The 15925-nt window shown below is 41.8% G+C and overlaps 1 protein-coding gene across 4 annotated transcripts in view; it reads left to right on the forward strand.

Moving 5' to 3' along the window:
- IQGAP2 (IQ motif containing GTPase activating protein 2) overlaps nucleotides 1–9892 on the forward strand; it is a 366951-nt gene extending 357059 nt beyond the window's left edge. For all 4 annotated transcript variants that reach the window (XM_073680151.1, XM_073680154.1, XM_073680153.1 and 1 more), the window contains 5 exons: nucleotides 361–573; nucleotides 3681–3841; nucleotides 5517–5660; nucleotides 6502–6610; nucleotides 8708–9892. In XM_073680151.1, coding sequence (XP_073536252.1) covers nucleotides 361–573; nucleotides 3681–3841; nucleotides 5517–5660; nucleotides 6502–6610; nucleotides 8708–8821 — 741 coding nt within the window. In that variant the 3' untranslated portion in view covers nucleotides 8822–9892. The remainder of the gene's footprint in view (nucleotides 1–360; nucleotides 574–3680; nucleotides 3842–5516; nucleotides 5661–6501; nucleotides 6611–8707) is intronic.
- The last annotated feature ends 6033 nt before the right edge of the window (nucleotides 9893–15925 follow it).

The following is a 15925-nucleotide window of genomic DNA, read 5'->3' on the forward strand; positions in this document are numbered from 1 at the left end:
TTATGAATAGATGTGATGTCACTGGTCCTGCTTGTCTCCTGATGAAAAAGTGAATGGAGCAGAAACAGACCGGGTCTTTAAGGCCTTAAAAGTCTATATCAATGAGAAGGCATTAAGATTACATTTGGATCAGACCTTGTAAAACAGTTTGGTGTTTTGGTGCAGGTTTCTAAGAAGGCCAAATTGTTAATAAATTGGGAACAAAATATTGTTAATGGCCTATTAGATACATTTCCAGTATCCTACTTTAATTTGACAAAAAATCTTATTACTTTGTGTAAATGAACCCAAATCACCTTCTAGGTACCTATTTGTTTGCATAGACAAACTCACTAAGCATGTCATACACTCTGCTTCTAGGAAAATGAACACTTGAAGGTTATTGAGAAGCGGGCTGCTCTTGACGCCAGGACACCAGATAAAATGAAGAGGAGTCAATCTGTTTTGGAAGATGGGCAACTTCCCTTGGAACAAAAGAAAAGGAAAATCCTAAGGAATCTCCGCAATTTAGAACAGGCCGGACTAGTGACCGAGGAAATGAAGTACCAAGAAATTATCAATGAGATTGCTAAGGTTGTGCAGCTTTCTTTTTTGTTTATTTTCATATTGATTAAAGTAATTGCCCTAACCCGGCTAATGGCTACTTATGTGTGCCAGGACTCCATGCATCGTGTATGAGACTTTTGGAGATAGACCAGAGTGCTCTACTCTGTGATATCCGGCAGTCCCAGAGACCATGAATAGAGCTGTGGCGGCATGCCATTCTAATAGGGCATTTCAAAACCCTATTTTCGGGATGAGTGGTGGTCCCATCGGTCAGACCCCCAGCAATCAGATAGGTGCTGTTAGGTGATAACTTATCAACTTGAAACAACTCTTTTTAAGCTACAATATTGTACGTAGATTGTAATGTGTGGGGATCACAATGTGCCGTAATTTCCCTTCAACACACAGAAAAGGGAACATGGGTTGTACAATAATCTTTCATATGCATATAGAATATTTAATCCTCTGGGAGGGGGTTTCCCTCCCCATTACTTTCCAATAGGAGACATTGTATATTTTATTGTTGCTTCTAACTTCAAACTAATTTCAAATGTTCTAAAAGACTCAGCAATGACCCGTCCTCTTCTCCTGCACCCTCTCTCTGTAGGACTGAGCTATATTTGCTTCAGATTTTTGTTATAGTACTGATGGATGTTTTCTCAAATATAACATGGGATTTGGAGAATATTTGGATAGAGGTGCCAGTTGCCTCTACAATCTGTCTGAAATAAATAATGAGTGAGGGCAATAGGCACATGATCTTAAGGAAAACCTATCAAATAAACATTCTCCATTTTTAACAATGGAGATTCTTCCTGATCAGACTTGCCATGTAATTGCAGTGGATTATTGGAAGAAGGAAGGTTCCTCTGGGGTAGGCATGTCCCTACCTTACCCTCCCCTTCATCTTTTATGTCTTCCTATATAGCATCTACACCTCTGCTGTGGTGGAAAACCTCCCTCCCACCCCATATTGAATGTTTATTAAAGACCCTCTACCCCACAATATCAATCCATAAAGCAACTTTTAATTTACCTCGTTCCTCCACCTGAAGAAAGAACATAAATGAATCTAAAAGAAACTTTACTCTCTAGACTCCTGAGCTCCATGGAGGAGTCTTTACAGTTGCAGCAGAAGAGGGGTGAGGAAAGCTCATGAATCATGCTCATGGTGGCTCCTCCCTTGCCCTCCTTTATGCCCCCTTCTTGTTTTCAATCTTCTTTTTTTAATATTGGATTTTCTTTATTTATTGACACAGAGAGGTGACTATCGCCTCCATTGCGGGCCCATAGACTACTGAAAAAAAACAAGGGCATCATCACAAAACGTGCATCTAGGAAGAAAGGTCAAAGCTGCGGGTCAAGGAAAATAGGGATATCCCATGCACGCACTAGAATTTGGCAAATCTGGCAAATCGATTGATGCGGGTGCATATATTATAATGTGTGTGTATATAATATGTATTTATCGATGCGTTCATTTTACCCTGTTGGGTAAAATGTTATTAATATATCAGGAATTTTATTGTTTCATAGGTCTTACAGCTGCATATATCTTTTAATCCTGGATCATCCGAAATTGTGTAATATAACAATTTCGCCAAAGGGTTATATTTTTAAAAATAAAAAGTGAATTTAATTTCTGTTTTACCACCTCCCAAACTTTTATAAGGAGGGAAGGGGGGATTCTGTTGTATCGATAATCCAGAAAAACATATTTAGAAAGACACCTGGAGATTCTTATGAAGATTCTTCTGAGGATGCACAACTCGTAGCCCTTCTACAAATCAAATGTCATGCTCACATTAGAAGTAAATCTCCAATGGCATATAAAAAAGTACACTGAAAAATGACCTTGAATGTGTCTCCTGATTTAATGTTACATGAAGAGGGAGCGCAATGAGGTGGTGTATTATTTTTGAAACGATTAAAGGGTTTATAGAGGACTATTTTTTTTTTTTTTTACTATGGACCTAAGTTGCTAACTACCTGCCTATTTTACCCAGTGCTGATATCTGCCGGCACCATGTCACTGCTCCTGCCATCGATTCAGTGGCTTCCGCTGATGTCATGTTGACAGAGCAGCTACTTCTCTTCGGCTCTGATCTGTTAATGAGGCGTGACTGCCGATGTCATACTGATTGACAGCCAGCTCCTCACTGCCTAAGTGTGAGGAGCCACCTGTCAATCAACAAGATGTCAGCAGTCCCTTTAACAGAGCATCCCAGAAGAAGGTAAGCTGCTCTGTTAAGGTGGAACAGTTGAATTGCTGGCAGAGGCAGTCTGTGACCTCTCTGAGCCAGCACCCAGAACAGGCAGGTAGTTGCATCTGTTGTCAAATACTTGCCTGTTCAGGCCATAGTAAAACATCCTGGACAACCCCTTTTTAAGTCATTTGAATTTAAAAGCAACAAGGAAAGACATATAGATAAGTTTTGATGTATGAATAATATTTAGATTTGAGAGTCCTTAGTGGTTGATACCTTTTAATGGCTAACTGAAAAGATGGTAACAAATTGAAAGCTTTTGAGACTACTCAGGTCTCTTCATCAGGCATAGTATACCACAAAATCTGAAGAGTCACATATTTATACACAATAAGACACAAAAAATGCAATAGGTAAGACAGGTGATGAAAAGCAGAGATATTATGGAAGAGATAAACAGTTCTGGCTATAAATATTTTAGCAGTTAATAGATAAGGAGTGTGAAGGTTTTATTGTCCTGTGACTAGGTCCAGTGTTGTGATGGGCTCACAGGTCTGAGAGTCTGAGGAGCACATTCCTTAGTTGATGTAGAATGACATAAATCCATGTGACACATTCATTCCTGCTCTGAAATAAGAAAGCTTGAGAAATTTTAAAGAAAGAAACAAAATATTTTACCGATCATTAACATCTGAGCATACTCCCCTGGATGGTCAGCAGAAATAAAAATGATGTTTCTGGGAAGTGTTCTGCACTGACATTATGGCCAGTGACCTGTTGGCTGTAGTGGTCATATATTGGGACAACACATGCATATTTTTTTCGTTGACTGTGTGACATCATCTGCTTTTTTATTTTCATTTTTTCTGTTTTTTTTCTGATGTTATTCTCTAATATAATCTATATTCTCTTTTCCTATCCTCGCAGGACATTCGTAACCAAAGGCGACACCGGCAGAGGCGAAAAGCTGAACTTGTAAAACTTCAGCAGACTCTTAATGCCCTAAACTCCAAGACGGCCTTCTTTGAAGACCAGATAACCTATTATAACACGTACATCAAGACGTGTCTAGACAACTTAACTCGGAAGTAAGCTCTGTTCACACAGGGTCATTATGTACCAATATACAATTTCAAAATGGAAAACAGATAAGAGGGAAGAAAGATCTTTCCACAAACCAAAACTTTAAAAATAAAAAAGGTTTCAAAATGTAAACCTCTATAAGGAGATATTTTAAACAGAATTATTAAAAAAAAATTACTCATTTAATTTAGAGGCAAAAACATAGTTGTGTTTTTTTCTGGATAAAAAGATAAAGAAGGTAATGTTAAAAAGTGGTGTACTGTGATGATATAGTAATTCTAAAGTTCCTTGGGGGCTGGAGCTTTTTGGTAAACGTGTGTTCTTAGCAGTAATGATTAGTATATGTAAGGATTCATTTATCAGAGCTGCATCACAAACTGTTAAATGAGGACTGATGCACTTATTCCTTTTGACTGTAAGGAGCTTCCCCGTTAGCCTACAGAGCCTTTGTTTTTCACATCAATTGACAGGAGGCAAAACATCTTCCATCCTGTATAAAATCCTCAAAAACTGAGTTTGCTTAAAGATATTTTCCACAGGACAGGGGATAAGGGACCTCCCATAGCACTGAATGCAGAAAGACAGCGCCGCCACTGCCTCCACACTGACTGCTGGCTGGATATCAGCTAGAATGGGACTCGCCTATATCAGACATAAATGTTTCTCATGAAACATTCCCTTTATTTTTGTCTTTTTAGTTCCCAAAGAAACATAAAGTCAATCACAGCACCAAGTGGTTAAATAAACAGTACCATAAAAGTTTTTATCATCTTAATATATTGCAATCATCATGTTATATGGCATTGTGTACTTACAATTGCCCATTTTGCCTTTCTACCCACCAGTTAATTCTACTCTTTTCTCTGCTCTATGGAGAAACAGGAAGTCTTTTTACCGTGCATTTATCATCCCCCTCTTCAACTCCTGACCCAGCTGATCCCTCCTCCCCCCGCCAGAGACTTTTGCAGTGACTCATGACTCTTGCAGGGAAAATTGACCTCCAGTTTCTATGTAAAGCTTACAAGGATTCAGCTAGTCAGTTTTAATCAAGTGATGTTCTAGACCAAATGGAAAAGAGAAGAATTAGCTGGGTAGAAAGGCAAAATGAGCAATTGTAAGTACACAGTGCTAAATAATATGATGACTGCAATATATTAAGAGGATAAAAATTTTGATGGGAGTGCTTTTTCAAATTGAAAATAAGTGTTGTTCCCTTCAGCCACTGATTGAAGGTCCTGTAGTCCAGATTTTAGTAATCTATGGTCTGCTAGTTGTATGTGGAGCACGGAGTTCTGTTAATTAGGCTAAGAGCAATTGCAGACGAATATTGAAACTATTGAGCCAGTTACATGCGCAGCCCCGTGTGGTCGGGTACTGGACCAGGCTTCCATTATACGCAATGGTGTTCTCAGTAAAATGGACCAGACTTGTGCAGGGTGCAGTTTTTTTGAGCTCTTGCACTCTTGCAGCTTGCTGTCCGTGTGTGGTCCATTGCGCGCACAGACAGCACATTGACAGTGCGCTCATTTGAACCCAGCCAAATCCGCGGGGATTTTGAATCTATGGGAGAAGTTTAATTTTAATTCTTGTGACATTGGGTGGAATTTGAGATTGTTATTTATAAAATATTAACATCTCTTTGATGTGGTATATTTCATATTGCTTAAATACTTCACACAGGAATTCAAGGCGTTCTATAAAAATGGATGGGAAAGGAGAAGAAAAAGGCAGCAAGAAAATGAAACAATCTTCCCTTAAATATACAGCAGCGAGACTACATGAAAAAGGCGTCATTCTGGAAATAGAAGGCCTGCAGACCAATCAGTGAGTGACAGTAGTGGGTATAAGCTATAATGTATACATTGAAGCATTTTTCCCTGTGGGCAATCCAGTATTTTAACATTAAAGGGGTAGTTCCCATTCATTAAAAGAAACAAACCCATTTGTACTCGCCTTCCCTGGGTCCACAGGTGACTCTCGCCGCTACTTCCAGTGTCTGGTTTTGGCTGTGGAGCTGACGTCACGTCAATAGCACAGCAGCCGACCAGTGAGCTCAGCAGCTCTGAGCGGGGCATTCCCATTTTGACACGACGTCAGCTCTGCAGCCATATCAGATACCGGGAACAGCTAATGAACGGGAACAACCCATTTAAGCTTTTGTCATTTTACAAAATAAATAATCTGCTATGCCAATCTGATCCAGTTGTAATCACTCTATGTGTAAGGTCTTTAAAGTATGGCAGTGTACTCAAAATAAGCAAAAAAAAAAAAAGAAGAAGAAACTTTTGAGACTCGTAAGCATTCAGCTGACAGCCTTCTAATGAATATCGATAGCATTAGTCATTTGTAGAAAGGCACACAAGGTTAGGGAGGAATAAGACCCTATAGAAGGGAGAGAGGCAGGACTCTTATGCCCATGAATGCAGATTGCACTGCACCTCCATTAATTTTAATCTAAGATTTACTACATAGACCTAGCTGGCTCGAAATGTGATGTCTCGCCTAGTACTCAGAGGGCACGAGGAAGCTTCCTGAAACAGATCTATAACGCTGTTACTTACTTCTAGGAGTTTGTGATGGAAGTTGGCAACATTTTTTTTGTATGGCTTACATCGTTGAGACTGATAGGAGTCAACTAAACATTTACTGAATTATCTTCTTTTAGATTCAAAAACGTTCTCTTTGACATCACACCCGGAGATGCAGTCGGTGATTTTGAAGTGAAGGCAAAGTTTCTTGGGGTGGAGATGGAAAAGGTCCAGCTTCACTTTCAGGTATTAAATACATAAAGATTGTACAGAAATGAATGTGCAAGTGAAATAGCAATAAAAACAGGCTGGTGGAGAGAGAATATCTGTGGACCGATGGTTAAGTGGAACAAGCAAACCTAGATCGAGTAATACACGCCCAACCACCAGTAATTCTGCTACCGCTTCACTATCACAACCCCCTGATTTATCGATTCCTCTCCCTTACCTTATAGTTAGGAAGACCTCGAGGGAAGGGTCGTCTCTTCCTCTGTACCAGTCTATCACTGTGTTTATTGTATTTGCTTTATAGCTTTTATATATGTAAATCGTCTTGTACAGCACCCTGGAATTAATGATGCTTTATAATAAATAATTTTCATTCAACGTGCAGTAAACGTTCCTGGCAATACGGGTGTGAGGGAATTGGAGATATACTGTAAATCTACAATTTAGCTTATAAGTGTCTGATCAATGTGGAGCCAAACATCTAGGACCCACCCAGCACTAGAACAGGGGTCCCTGGTCTCTCCTTTTAATGGCGTCGGAGTTGCACATGTGCTATGTCGCTACATTTGCTGTCTATGGGACTGACAGCGTCAAGTACAGCACATAGTTGTCTCGGTGAGTCCCATAGACTCTTAATGAGGCGCAACTGCGCATGTGCAACCACTGTTTAAAAGGGCTTCCTACTAACAAAAGTTCATTTTAATCAATAGATATTGGAATAATAATAATTTCCACAATTGGATGTGTATAAATAAAATGTTCCTGTGCTGAGATAATCTTATAAATGTGCCCCTGCTGTGTACTGTGTAATGTCTGTGTCTGACTGTGCAGGAACATGGTCTGATCATACCACATCTCCTGGGCAGGGGAGGAAGCAAAAGAGTATACAGACATTACAGCACAGGATCACAGCTGATTCGTTTTGTGAAGTAAAACATATCACTGCCTGTTTTTAAACAATGTTTTACTTCAAAGAAAGAATCAGCTGTGATCCCGTGCTGTAATGTCTGTATACTCTTTTGCTTCCTCCCCTGTCCAGGAGCTGTGGTATGATCAGACCATGTTCCTGCACGGTCAGACACAGCCATTACACAGCAGGGGCACATTTATAAGATTATCTCAGCACAGGAACATTTTATTTAAACACATCCAATTGTGGAAATTATTTTTATTCCAAGATCTATTGATTAAAATTAACTTTTGTTCGTGGGAAAACCCCTTTAATGAGGCGCAACAGCACATGTGCAACCGCTGCTTCATTTAAACAGGAGACAAGGGACCCCTGTTTTTATGATTGGTGGGAATCCCTGTGTATATAAGTGACGACCCTTTAAAGCTTTACTTATACAAAAAAAGCATATTTGTGCATCGGTGATTGAATTGATGTAGCTCAGTTTCTTGTCCAGTGTAAAAAAAAAAATCATTTTGGGGGATATTTTATACAAGTGACTAAGGTTATGTAACTTTTACAGATGTGCATTGACTTGAATTTCACCAAAAATTTGGATTTGCCAGAACTCACATTTTTTGGAATATGATTCACTTGAATCAGGCAGAATGATTGATGTTTTTTTCGGCTGAGAAGTGGTTAATAGATAAATAAAGAAAAGCCATTATACTTGCTTCACCCCTCACCTGCCATGGTGCTGCAGCTCCCCTGCCCAAACCTCCACTGACTTGCTTTCTCCCACTGGCTCAAGGCTTCTTTTCTGTCTTCACTTTTCTTCACTGACTGAGCCTGAAATGACGTTATGACATCACAGGGTAACACATGTCATGATGTAACATAAGTCCTAGTAAGGACTGAGGTGTGAAGGAGATTGAAGACCGAAGAGAACACTGGAGCTGGAGGGAGGAAGTGAGCGAGCGGAGGACTGTGCGGGGAGCTCCAGGATAGGTGAAGGGGCAAGGGGAGTATAACATGTTGTTGTTTTTTTAAACTCATCTGTTTATTATACTGTGGGGTTTGGAGAGACCTTAAAACATAAAAAAATGGATTATGCCAGCAAATAAATTGAACGCAAATTGAATTTCCAGATTTCTTCAAAATTTTTCATCCTTATCAACTTTATTTAAACCATATTTTTCATATTGACTCCCTTTTCTCTATTTCAGGACCTGCTGCAAATGCAGTATGATGGTGTTGCTGTAATGAAAATGTTTGACAAGGCAAAAGTCAATGTGAATCTTCTCATATTTCTTCTAAACAGGAAATTTTATGGAAAATAATAATATAAATTCGGGTGGACGCTTGGGTTTAATCAGAATCAAAATTATGTTTTTGTAACTTTTTTTTTTTTAATTTAATATATTAATTAAAGTCCTTTTGAGAGCAAAATCTATTAGGAATTTAAATAAAAAATGTAGAACGTAACCAAAATGTTGAAGCTGATTGTATTAAGGTGCCTTTAACCCCTTCAATGACAGGGGAATCCAGGCTCCCCTGAGCATTGAAATGTTTTAACCCTTCCCTCACTGAAAGGAGTTTGCAGTGCATCGTTGCACTTTGGCATCTGTAAGTACTGCACATGTTACAGGTAAAATAGATTTTTACTGTGGGAAACACATTTACCGTAGATGCTTTCGATTTTATTAGATTTCTAAATTCACTTAAAAATTAAAATACACCATAAAAATGTGATATATATTTTTAATATAGCGATAAATCCAAGAAACAAAAATGTAAAAATAAAAAAAATGTATATGTGTTTAAGTAAAAACAAAGTACTTTTTATCATTTGTAGTGGTATTGCGCTCACAGTAGGGATGAATGAAAATTTTCAATCTAACGTGACAGATCAGATTTAAAAAAAATATATAAAAAATACAAAAAAAAATTGTCAGTGCAGATGGCTGTCAAAGTAACATTGCAAAGGTGAATTTTTGGGGAATTTTGTAATGTTTGTTTTTTTCTTATTAGTAACACATAATTTATAAAATGGGGAAAAAAGATAATATTTACTGTAAACATTGCATGAACCTGACTTCTGATTGAATGCACTACTGCCTATGTTGGCCCTTGTATTCTGCTCTCTGTCAGTCATACTGAATGGCAATGAGGTACCAGGGTGATGATAGCTGTTTTAGTTCCAGAGGTTTGGCCACCTCAGTGCTGTGGTATGTGTCCAGGTGGAAAAAGCGGTGCATTGTGGTACATTGCTTTCTCTTCCATCACTGAATAGGCTACACAATTTTTTTTGGTTTGTGCCTTTTTATATGTCAACTGCTCAGTCTTTGTAATTTTCTTTATTTTTTAATGCAATAAAATTCATTGTTTCATTAAAAGAGATTATATGTAAAGTTTCAGGTGTTCCCTTTTTTTTTATGGGGAAAATGGTGGGTAAGGCCTCAGTCAAGGCCAGCGTTGGATGGGGGTGGGGTGCAAACTATACAGGAGCTGTAGGCTCTGCAGAGTGAAGGCAAAAGGGCCAACAAGTGCTAAGCATCTCTGGAAACTCCTTCAAGATTGTTGGAAGACCATTTCCGGTGACTGCCTCTTGAAGCTAAGAGTGTGCAAAGCAGTCATCAAAGCAAAAGGTGGCTACTTTGAAGAACCTAGAATATAAGACATATTTTCAGTTGCTTCGCACTTTTTTGTTAAGTATATAATTCCACGTGTGTTAATTCATAGGTTTGATGCCTTCAGTGTGAATGTACAATTTTCATAGTCATGAAAATACAGAAAAATCTTTAAATGAGAAGGTGTGTCTAAACTTTTGGTCTGTACTATATCTGTATCAGAGCTGCGCCAGAACCCGGCGCACCCGGGCAAGTGCCGGGGCCCTGGACAAACAGGGGGGCCCACTCACTGTCGGGGACACTGTCTGCGCGGGGCGGAACTGCTTCTTCACGGTGGAGGGAGTCCACACTGCCTTCAAGGAGGAAAGCTACCACATAGCCGTGCACAATTTTGACGAGGCCAGGCATGTGGATGTGGAGGACATCGTCCTCTCCATCCAGAACAAGGAGGGAGGTAAGACGTGCTGGCACCAGAGAGGAGCTTGTCACTGCTTCCCCTCCCCGGGGCAGAGGATCAGAGCTCAGCAACAGTCAGGGTCGGTCTGGGCTGGCGGGATACCGGGAAATTTCCCGGTGGGCCCCGCCCCCTGCTGCAGAGTAGAGGGGGGAGAAGAGAACAAAAAAAAATCCTGCGGTTTTAAGGGGCACGGGCCCTTTAAAAGCGCAGGCACAGTGTATGCAGGGACGCGCGCACGCAGCGTTCATTACCTGAACCACCGCGGCGCACGTCCCAGTGAAGCAGCTGAAGCTGCGTGTCTCCCTTCGCCGGCCGGCGTATGACGTCATCGTCATGCGCCTGCTGTGAAGGAGGCGCGCAACTCAGGAGAAGGAGGACACCGCACGGGAGCGCAGGAAGGTAAGAGGTGTGTGTGTGTGTGTGTGTGTTTGTGTAATGGTCTGGACACACAAGGGGGGGGCCCAGCTGGACACACAAGGGGGGGGCCCAGCTGGACACACAAGGGGGGGGCCCAGCTGGACACACAAGGGGGGGGCCCAGATGGACACACAAGGGGGGGCCCAGCTGGACACACAAGGTGGGGCCCAGCTGGACAGACACACAAGGGGGGGCCCAGCTGGACAGACACACAAGGGGGTAGCCTGGCTGGACACACAGGGGGGCAACCCTGGCTGGACACACAAGGGGCAACCCTGGCTGGACACACAAGGGGAGCCCAGCTGGACACACAAGGGGAGCCCAGCTGGACACACAAGGGGGTAGGCTGGCTGGACACACAAGGGGGGAGCCAACTGGACACCAAAGCGGTGGTCCTGGTTGGACACACAAGGGGGGGCCCAGATGACAAGGTGGGGCCCTGGCTGTACACACAAGGGGGAACACTGGATGGACACACAAGGGGGGGCCCAGCTGGACACACAAGGGGGGGCCCAGCTGGACAGACACACAAGGGGGTAGCCTGGCTGGACACACAAGGGGGTAGCTAACTGGACACACAAGGGGGGAACCCTGGCGGGACACACAAGGGGGGGAACCCTGGCGGGACACACAAGGGGGGGAACCCTGGCTGGACACACAAGGGGGGGAACCCTGGCTGGACACACAAGGGGGGGAACCCTGGCTGGACACACAAGGGGGGGAACCCTGGCTGGACACACAAGGGGGGGAACCCTGGCTGGACACACAAGGGGGGGAACCCTGGATGGACACACAAGGGGGGAACCCTGGCTGGACACACAAGGGGGAACCCTGGCTGGACCCAGGCAAAGGGGGGTGGGCAGGCTGGACACATGGAGGCCAGGATGGATATATGGGGGGCAGGATGGATATATGGGGGGGCAGGCTGGACTCATGGAGGCCAGGAAGGATATATGGGGGGGGGCAGGCTGGACTCATGGAGGCCAGGATGGATATATGGGGGGGGGGAACAGGCTTGACACATGGGGGGCTAGGATGAATATGTGGGGGGGCGGGCTCGATACACATGGGCTAGCATAAATATATGGAGGGGCACGCTGGATATATGGGGGGTGTCATGATGGATATATGCAGGGGGTAAGGGCAGTATGGATATATGAGGGGGGAGGCTGGACACATGGAGGCCAGGATGGATATGTAGAGGGCAGGCTGGACACATGGAGGATATATGGGTGGGATATATGGGGGCGCAGGCTAGAAACATGGAGGCAAGGATGGATATGTGGGGGGGGCAGACTGGCCACATGGGGGGGCTAGGATGGGTATATGAGAGGGGCCAGGCTCGATACACGTGTGTTAGGATAAATATATGGAGGGGTCACACTAGACAAATGGTGGCCAGAAGGGACATATGGGGGTGCCTGGCTAGACAAGGGACTTAATTACTGTTTGGGAGCCAGATTGAGGAACATGCTTTATTAGTTTATGGTGACCAGTGGGGAACATTATTACTTTAGATTCCAATTATTATTATTACATTATTACTTCTGTAATATAATTTACTTTTTAGGAAACTGTTTTCCATGGGATGGGACAAAAGAGGGGTCCTGTTACTGTGCAGGACGGCACTATGTTGCTTTTTTTCTTCAACTGGTGTAGTGTAGAAGTCGGGGGGAAAAGTGGGAATATTCTCTAGAAGAGATCAGTTATTGATAACTGTGTGTTATTTTCTGCAGAGATGATTCCTGGCTGGAAGAAGTGATGGCTGTCTGTGCCAGATGAAGAAGAAAAGCGAAGATGAAGGACTTCACCTAGAGACATCACTGGTGAGTCAGTGTATTACATGTACACTTACACTACACACGTGGTCAAAATTGTTGGTACCCCTCGTTTAATGAAAGAAAAACCCACAATGGTCACAGAAATAACTTGAATCTGATAAATTACAAATTTTTGAAAATGAACAAATGAAAATCAGACATTGCTTTTTTGCTTCCACAGAATTTAAAACAAAAATTAACCTCATGAAATGGGCCTGGACAGAAATGATGGTTCTTCTTAACTTAATATTTTGTTGAACAACCTTTTGAGGCAATCACTGCAATCAAACCATTCCTGTAACTGTCAATGAGACTTCTACACCTCTCGACAGCTATTTTGGCCCACTCCTCATGAGCAAACTGCTCCAGTTGTCTTGTGTGTGAAGGTTGCCTTCTCCAGACAGCATGTTTCAGCTCTTTCCAAAGATGCTCCATAGGATTTAGATCAGGGCTCATAGAAGGCCACTTCAGAATAGTCTAATGTTTTCCTCTTAGCCATTCTTGGGTGTTTTTAGCTGTGTGTTTTGGGTCATTATCCTGTTGCAAGACCCATGACCTGCGACTGAGACCAAGCTTTCTGACACTGGGCAGCACATTTCTCTCTAGAATCCCTTGATAGTCTTGAGATTTCATTGTACCCTGCACAGATTCAAGACACCCTGTACCAGATGCAGCAAAGCAGCCCCAGAACATAACAGCCTCCCCCATGTTTCACAGTAGGGACAGTGTTCTTTTCTTGATATGCTTCATTTTTCCATCTGTGAACATAGAGCTGATGTGCCTTGCCAAAAACTTCCATTTTTGTCTCAACTGTCCATAGTACATTCTCCCAGAAGCTTTGTGGCTTGTCAACATTTAGTTTGGCAAATTCCAGTCAGGCTTTTTTATTATTTTTTTTTTCAACAATGGTGTTCTCCTTGGTCGTCTTACATGAAGTTCACTTTGGATCAAACAACAGTGGATAGTACGATCTGACACTGATGTTCCTTGAGCTTGAAGTTCACCTTTAATCTCTTTAGAAGTTTTCCTGGACTCTTTTGTTAACATTCATATTATCCGTCTCTTTGATTTGTCATCAATTTTCCTCCTGTGGCCACGTCCAGGGAGGTTGGCTACAGTCCCATGGATCTTACATTTCTGAATAATATGTGCACCTGTAGTCACAGGAACATCAAGCTGCTTGGAGATGGTCTTATAACCTTTACCTTTTAACATGCTTTTCTATAATTTTCTTTCTAATCTCCTGAAACAACTGTTTCCTTTGCTTCCTCTGGTCCATGTTGAGTGTGGTACACACCATGTCACCAAACAACACAGTGAGTATCTGTAGCCCTATATACAAGCCCACTGACTGATTACAAGATTGTAGACACCTGTGATGCTAATTAGTGGACACAACTCAATTTAACATGTCCCTTTTGTCACATTATTTTCAAGGGTACCATCATTTCTGTCCAGGCCTATTTCATGAGTTTATTTTTTTTTAAAATTCAGTGGAAGCAGAAAAGCAATGTCTGACTTTCATTTGTTCATTTTCATAGATTTTTAATTTATTATTACTTTTGTCAGATTCAAGTTATTTCTGTGACCATTGTGGGTTTTTCTTTCATTAAACGAGGGGTACCAACAATTCTGACCACGTGTGTATATAGTATATACAGAACTCCTGTGTATGTCACTGGTGATCACTGTATTATGTATACACTATATACAGAGCTTCTGTGTATGTCACTGGTGACCACTGTATTACCTGTACACTAAGTACAGAGCTCCAGTGTATAATGTCACTGGTGATCACTGTATTACCTGTACACTGACACTATATACAGAGCTCCTGTGTATAATGACACTGGTGATCCCTGTATTACCTGTACACTATACACTATACACAGAGCTCCTGTGTATAATGTCACTGGTGACCACTGTATTACCTGTACACTATATACAGAGCTCCTGTGTATAATGTCACTGGTGACCACTGTATTATCTGTGCACTATATACAGAGCTCCTTTGTATAATGTCACTGGTGATCACTGTATTACCTGTACACTATACACTATGTACAGAGCTCCTGTGTATAATGTCACTGGTGACCACTGTATTACCTGTACACTATATACAGAGCTCCTGTGTATAATGTCACTGGTGACAACTGTATTACCTGTACACTATACACTATGTACAGAGCTCCTGTGTATAATGTCACTGGTGACCACTGTATTACTTGTACACTATATACAGAGCTCCTGTGTATAATGTCACTGGTGACAACTGTATTACCTGTACACTATACACTATATACAGAGCTCCTGTGTATAATGTCACTGGTGACCACTGTATTACCTGTACACTATATACAGAGCTCCTGTGTATAATGTCACTGGTGACAACTGTATTACCTGTACACTATACACTATGTACAGAGCTCCTGTGTATAATGTCACTGGTGACCACTGTATTACCTGTACACTATATACAGAGCTCCTGTGTATAATGTCACTGGTGACAACTGTATTACCTGTACACTATACACTATGTACAGAGCTCCTGTGTATAATGTCACTGGTGACCACTGTATTACCTGTACACTATATACAGAGCTCCTGTGTATAATGTCACTGGTGACCACTGTATTACCTGTACACTATATACAGAGCTCCTGTGTATAATGTCACTGGTGATCCCTGTATTACCTGTACACTATACACTATATACAGAGCTCCTGTGTATAATGTCACTGGTGACCACTGTATTACCTGTACACTATATACAGAGCTCCTGTGTATAATGTCACTGGTGACCACTGTATTATCTGTACACTATATACAGAGCTCCTGTGTATAATGTCACTGGTGACCACTGTATTAGCTGTGCACTATATACAGAGCTCCTTTGTATAATGTCACTGGTGATCACTGTATTACCTGTACCCTATACACTATGTACAGAGCTCCTGTGTATAATGTCACTGGTGACCACTGTATTACCTGTACACTATATACAGAGCTCCTGTGTATAATGTCACTGGTGACAACTGTATTACCTATACACTATGTACAGAGCTCCTGTGTATAATGTCACTGGTGACCACTGTATTACCTGTACACTATATACAGAGC

Source organism: Phyllobates terribilis, unplaced genomic scaffold (assembly GCF_046119375.1).
Source record: "Phyllobates terribilis strain yellow unplaced genomic scaffold, ASM4611937v1 Scaffold_1__5_contigs__length_1240528914, whole genome shotgun sequence".
Taxonomy (NCBI): domain Eukaryota; kingdom Metazoa; phylum Chordata; class Amphibia; order Anura; family Dendrobatidae; genus Phyllobates; species Phyllobates terribilis.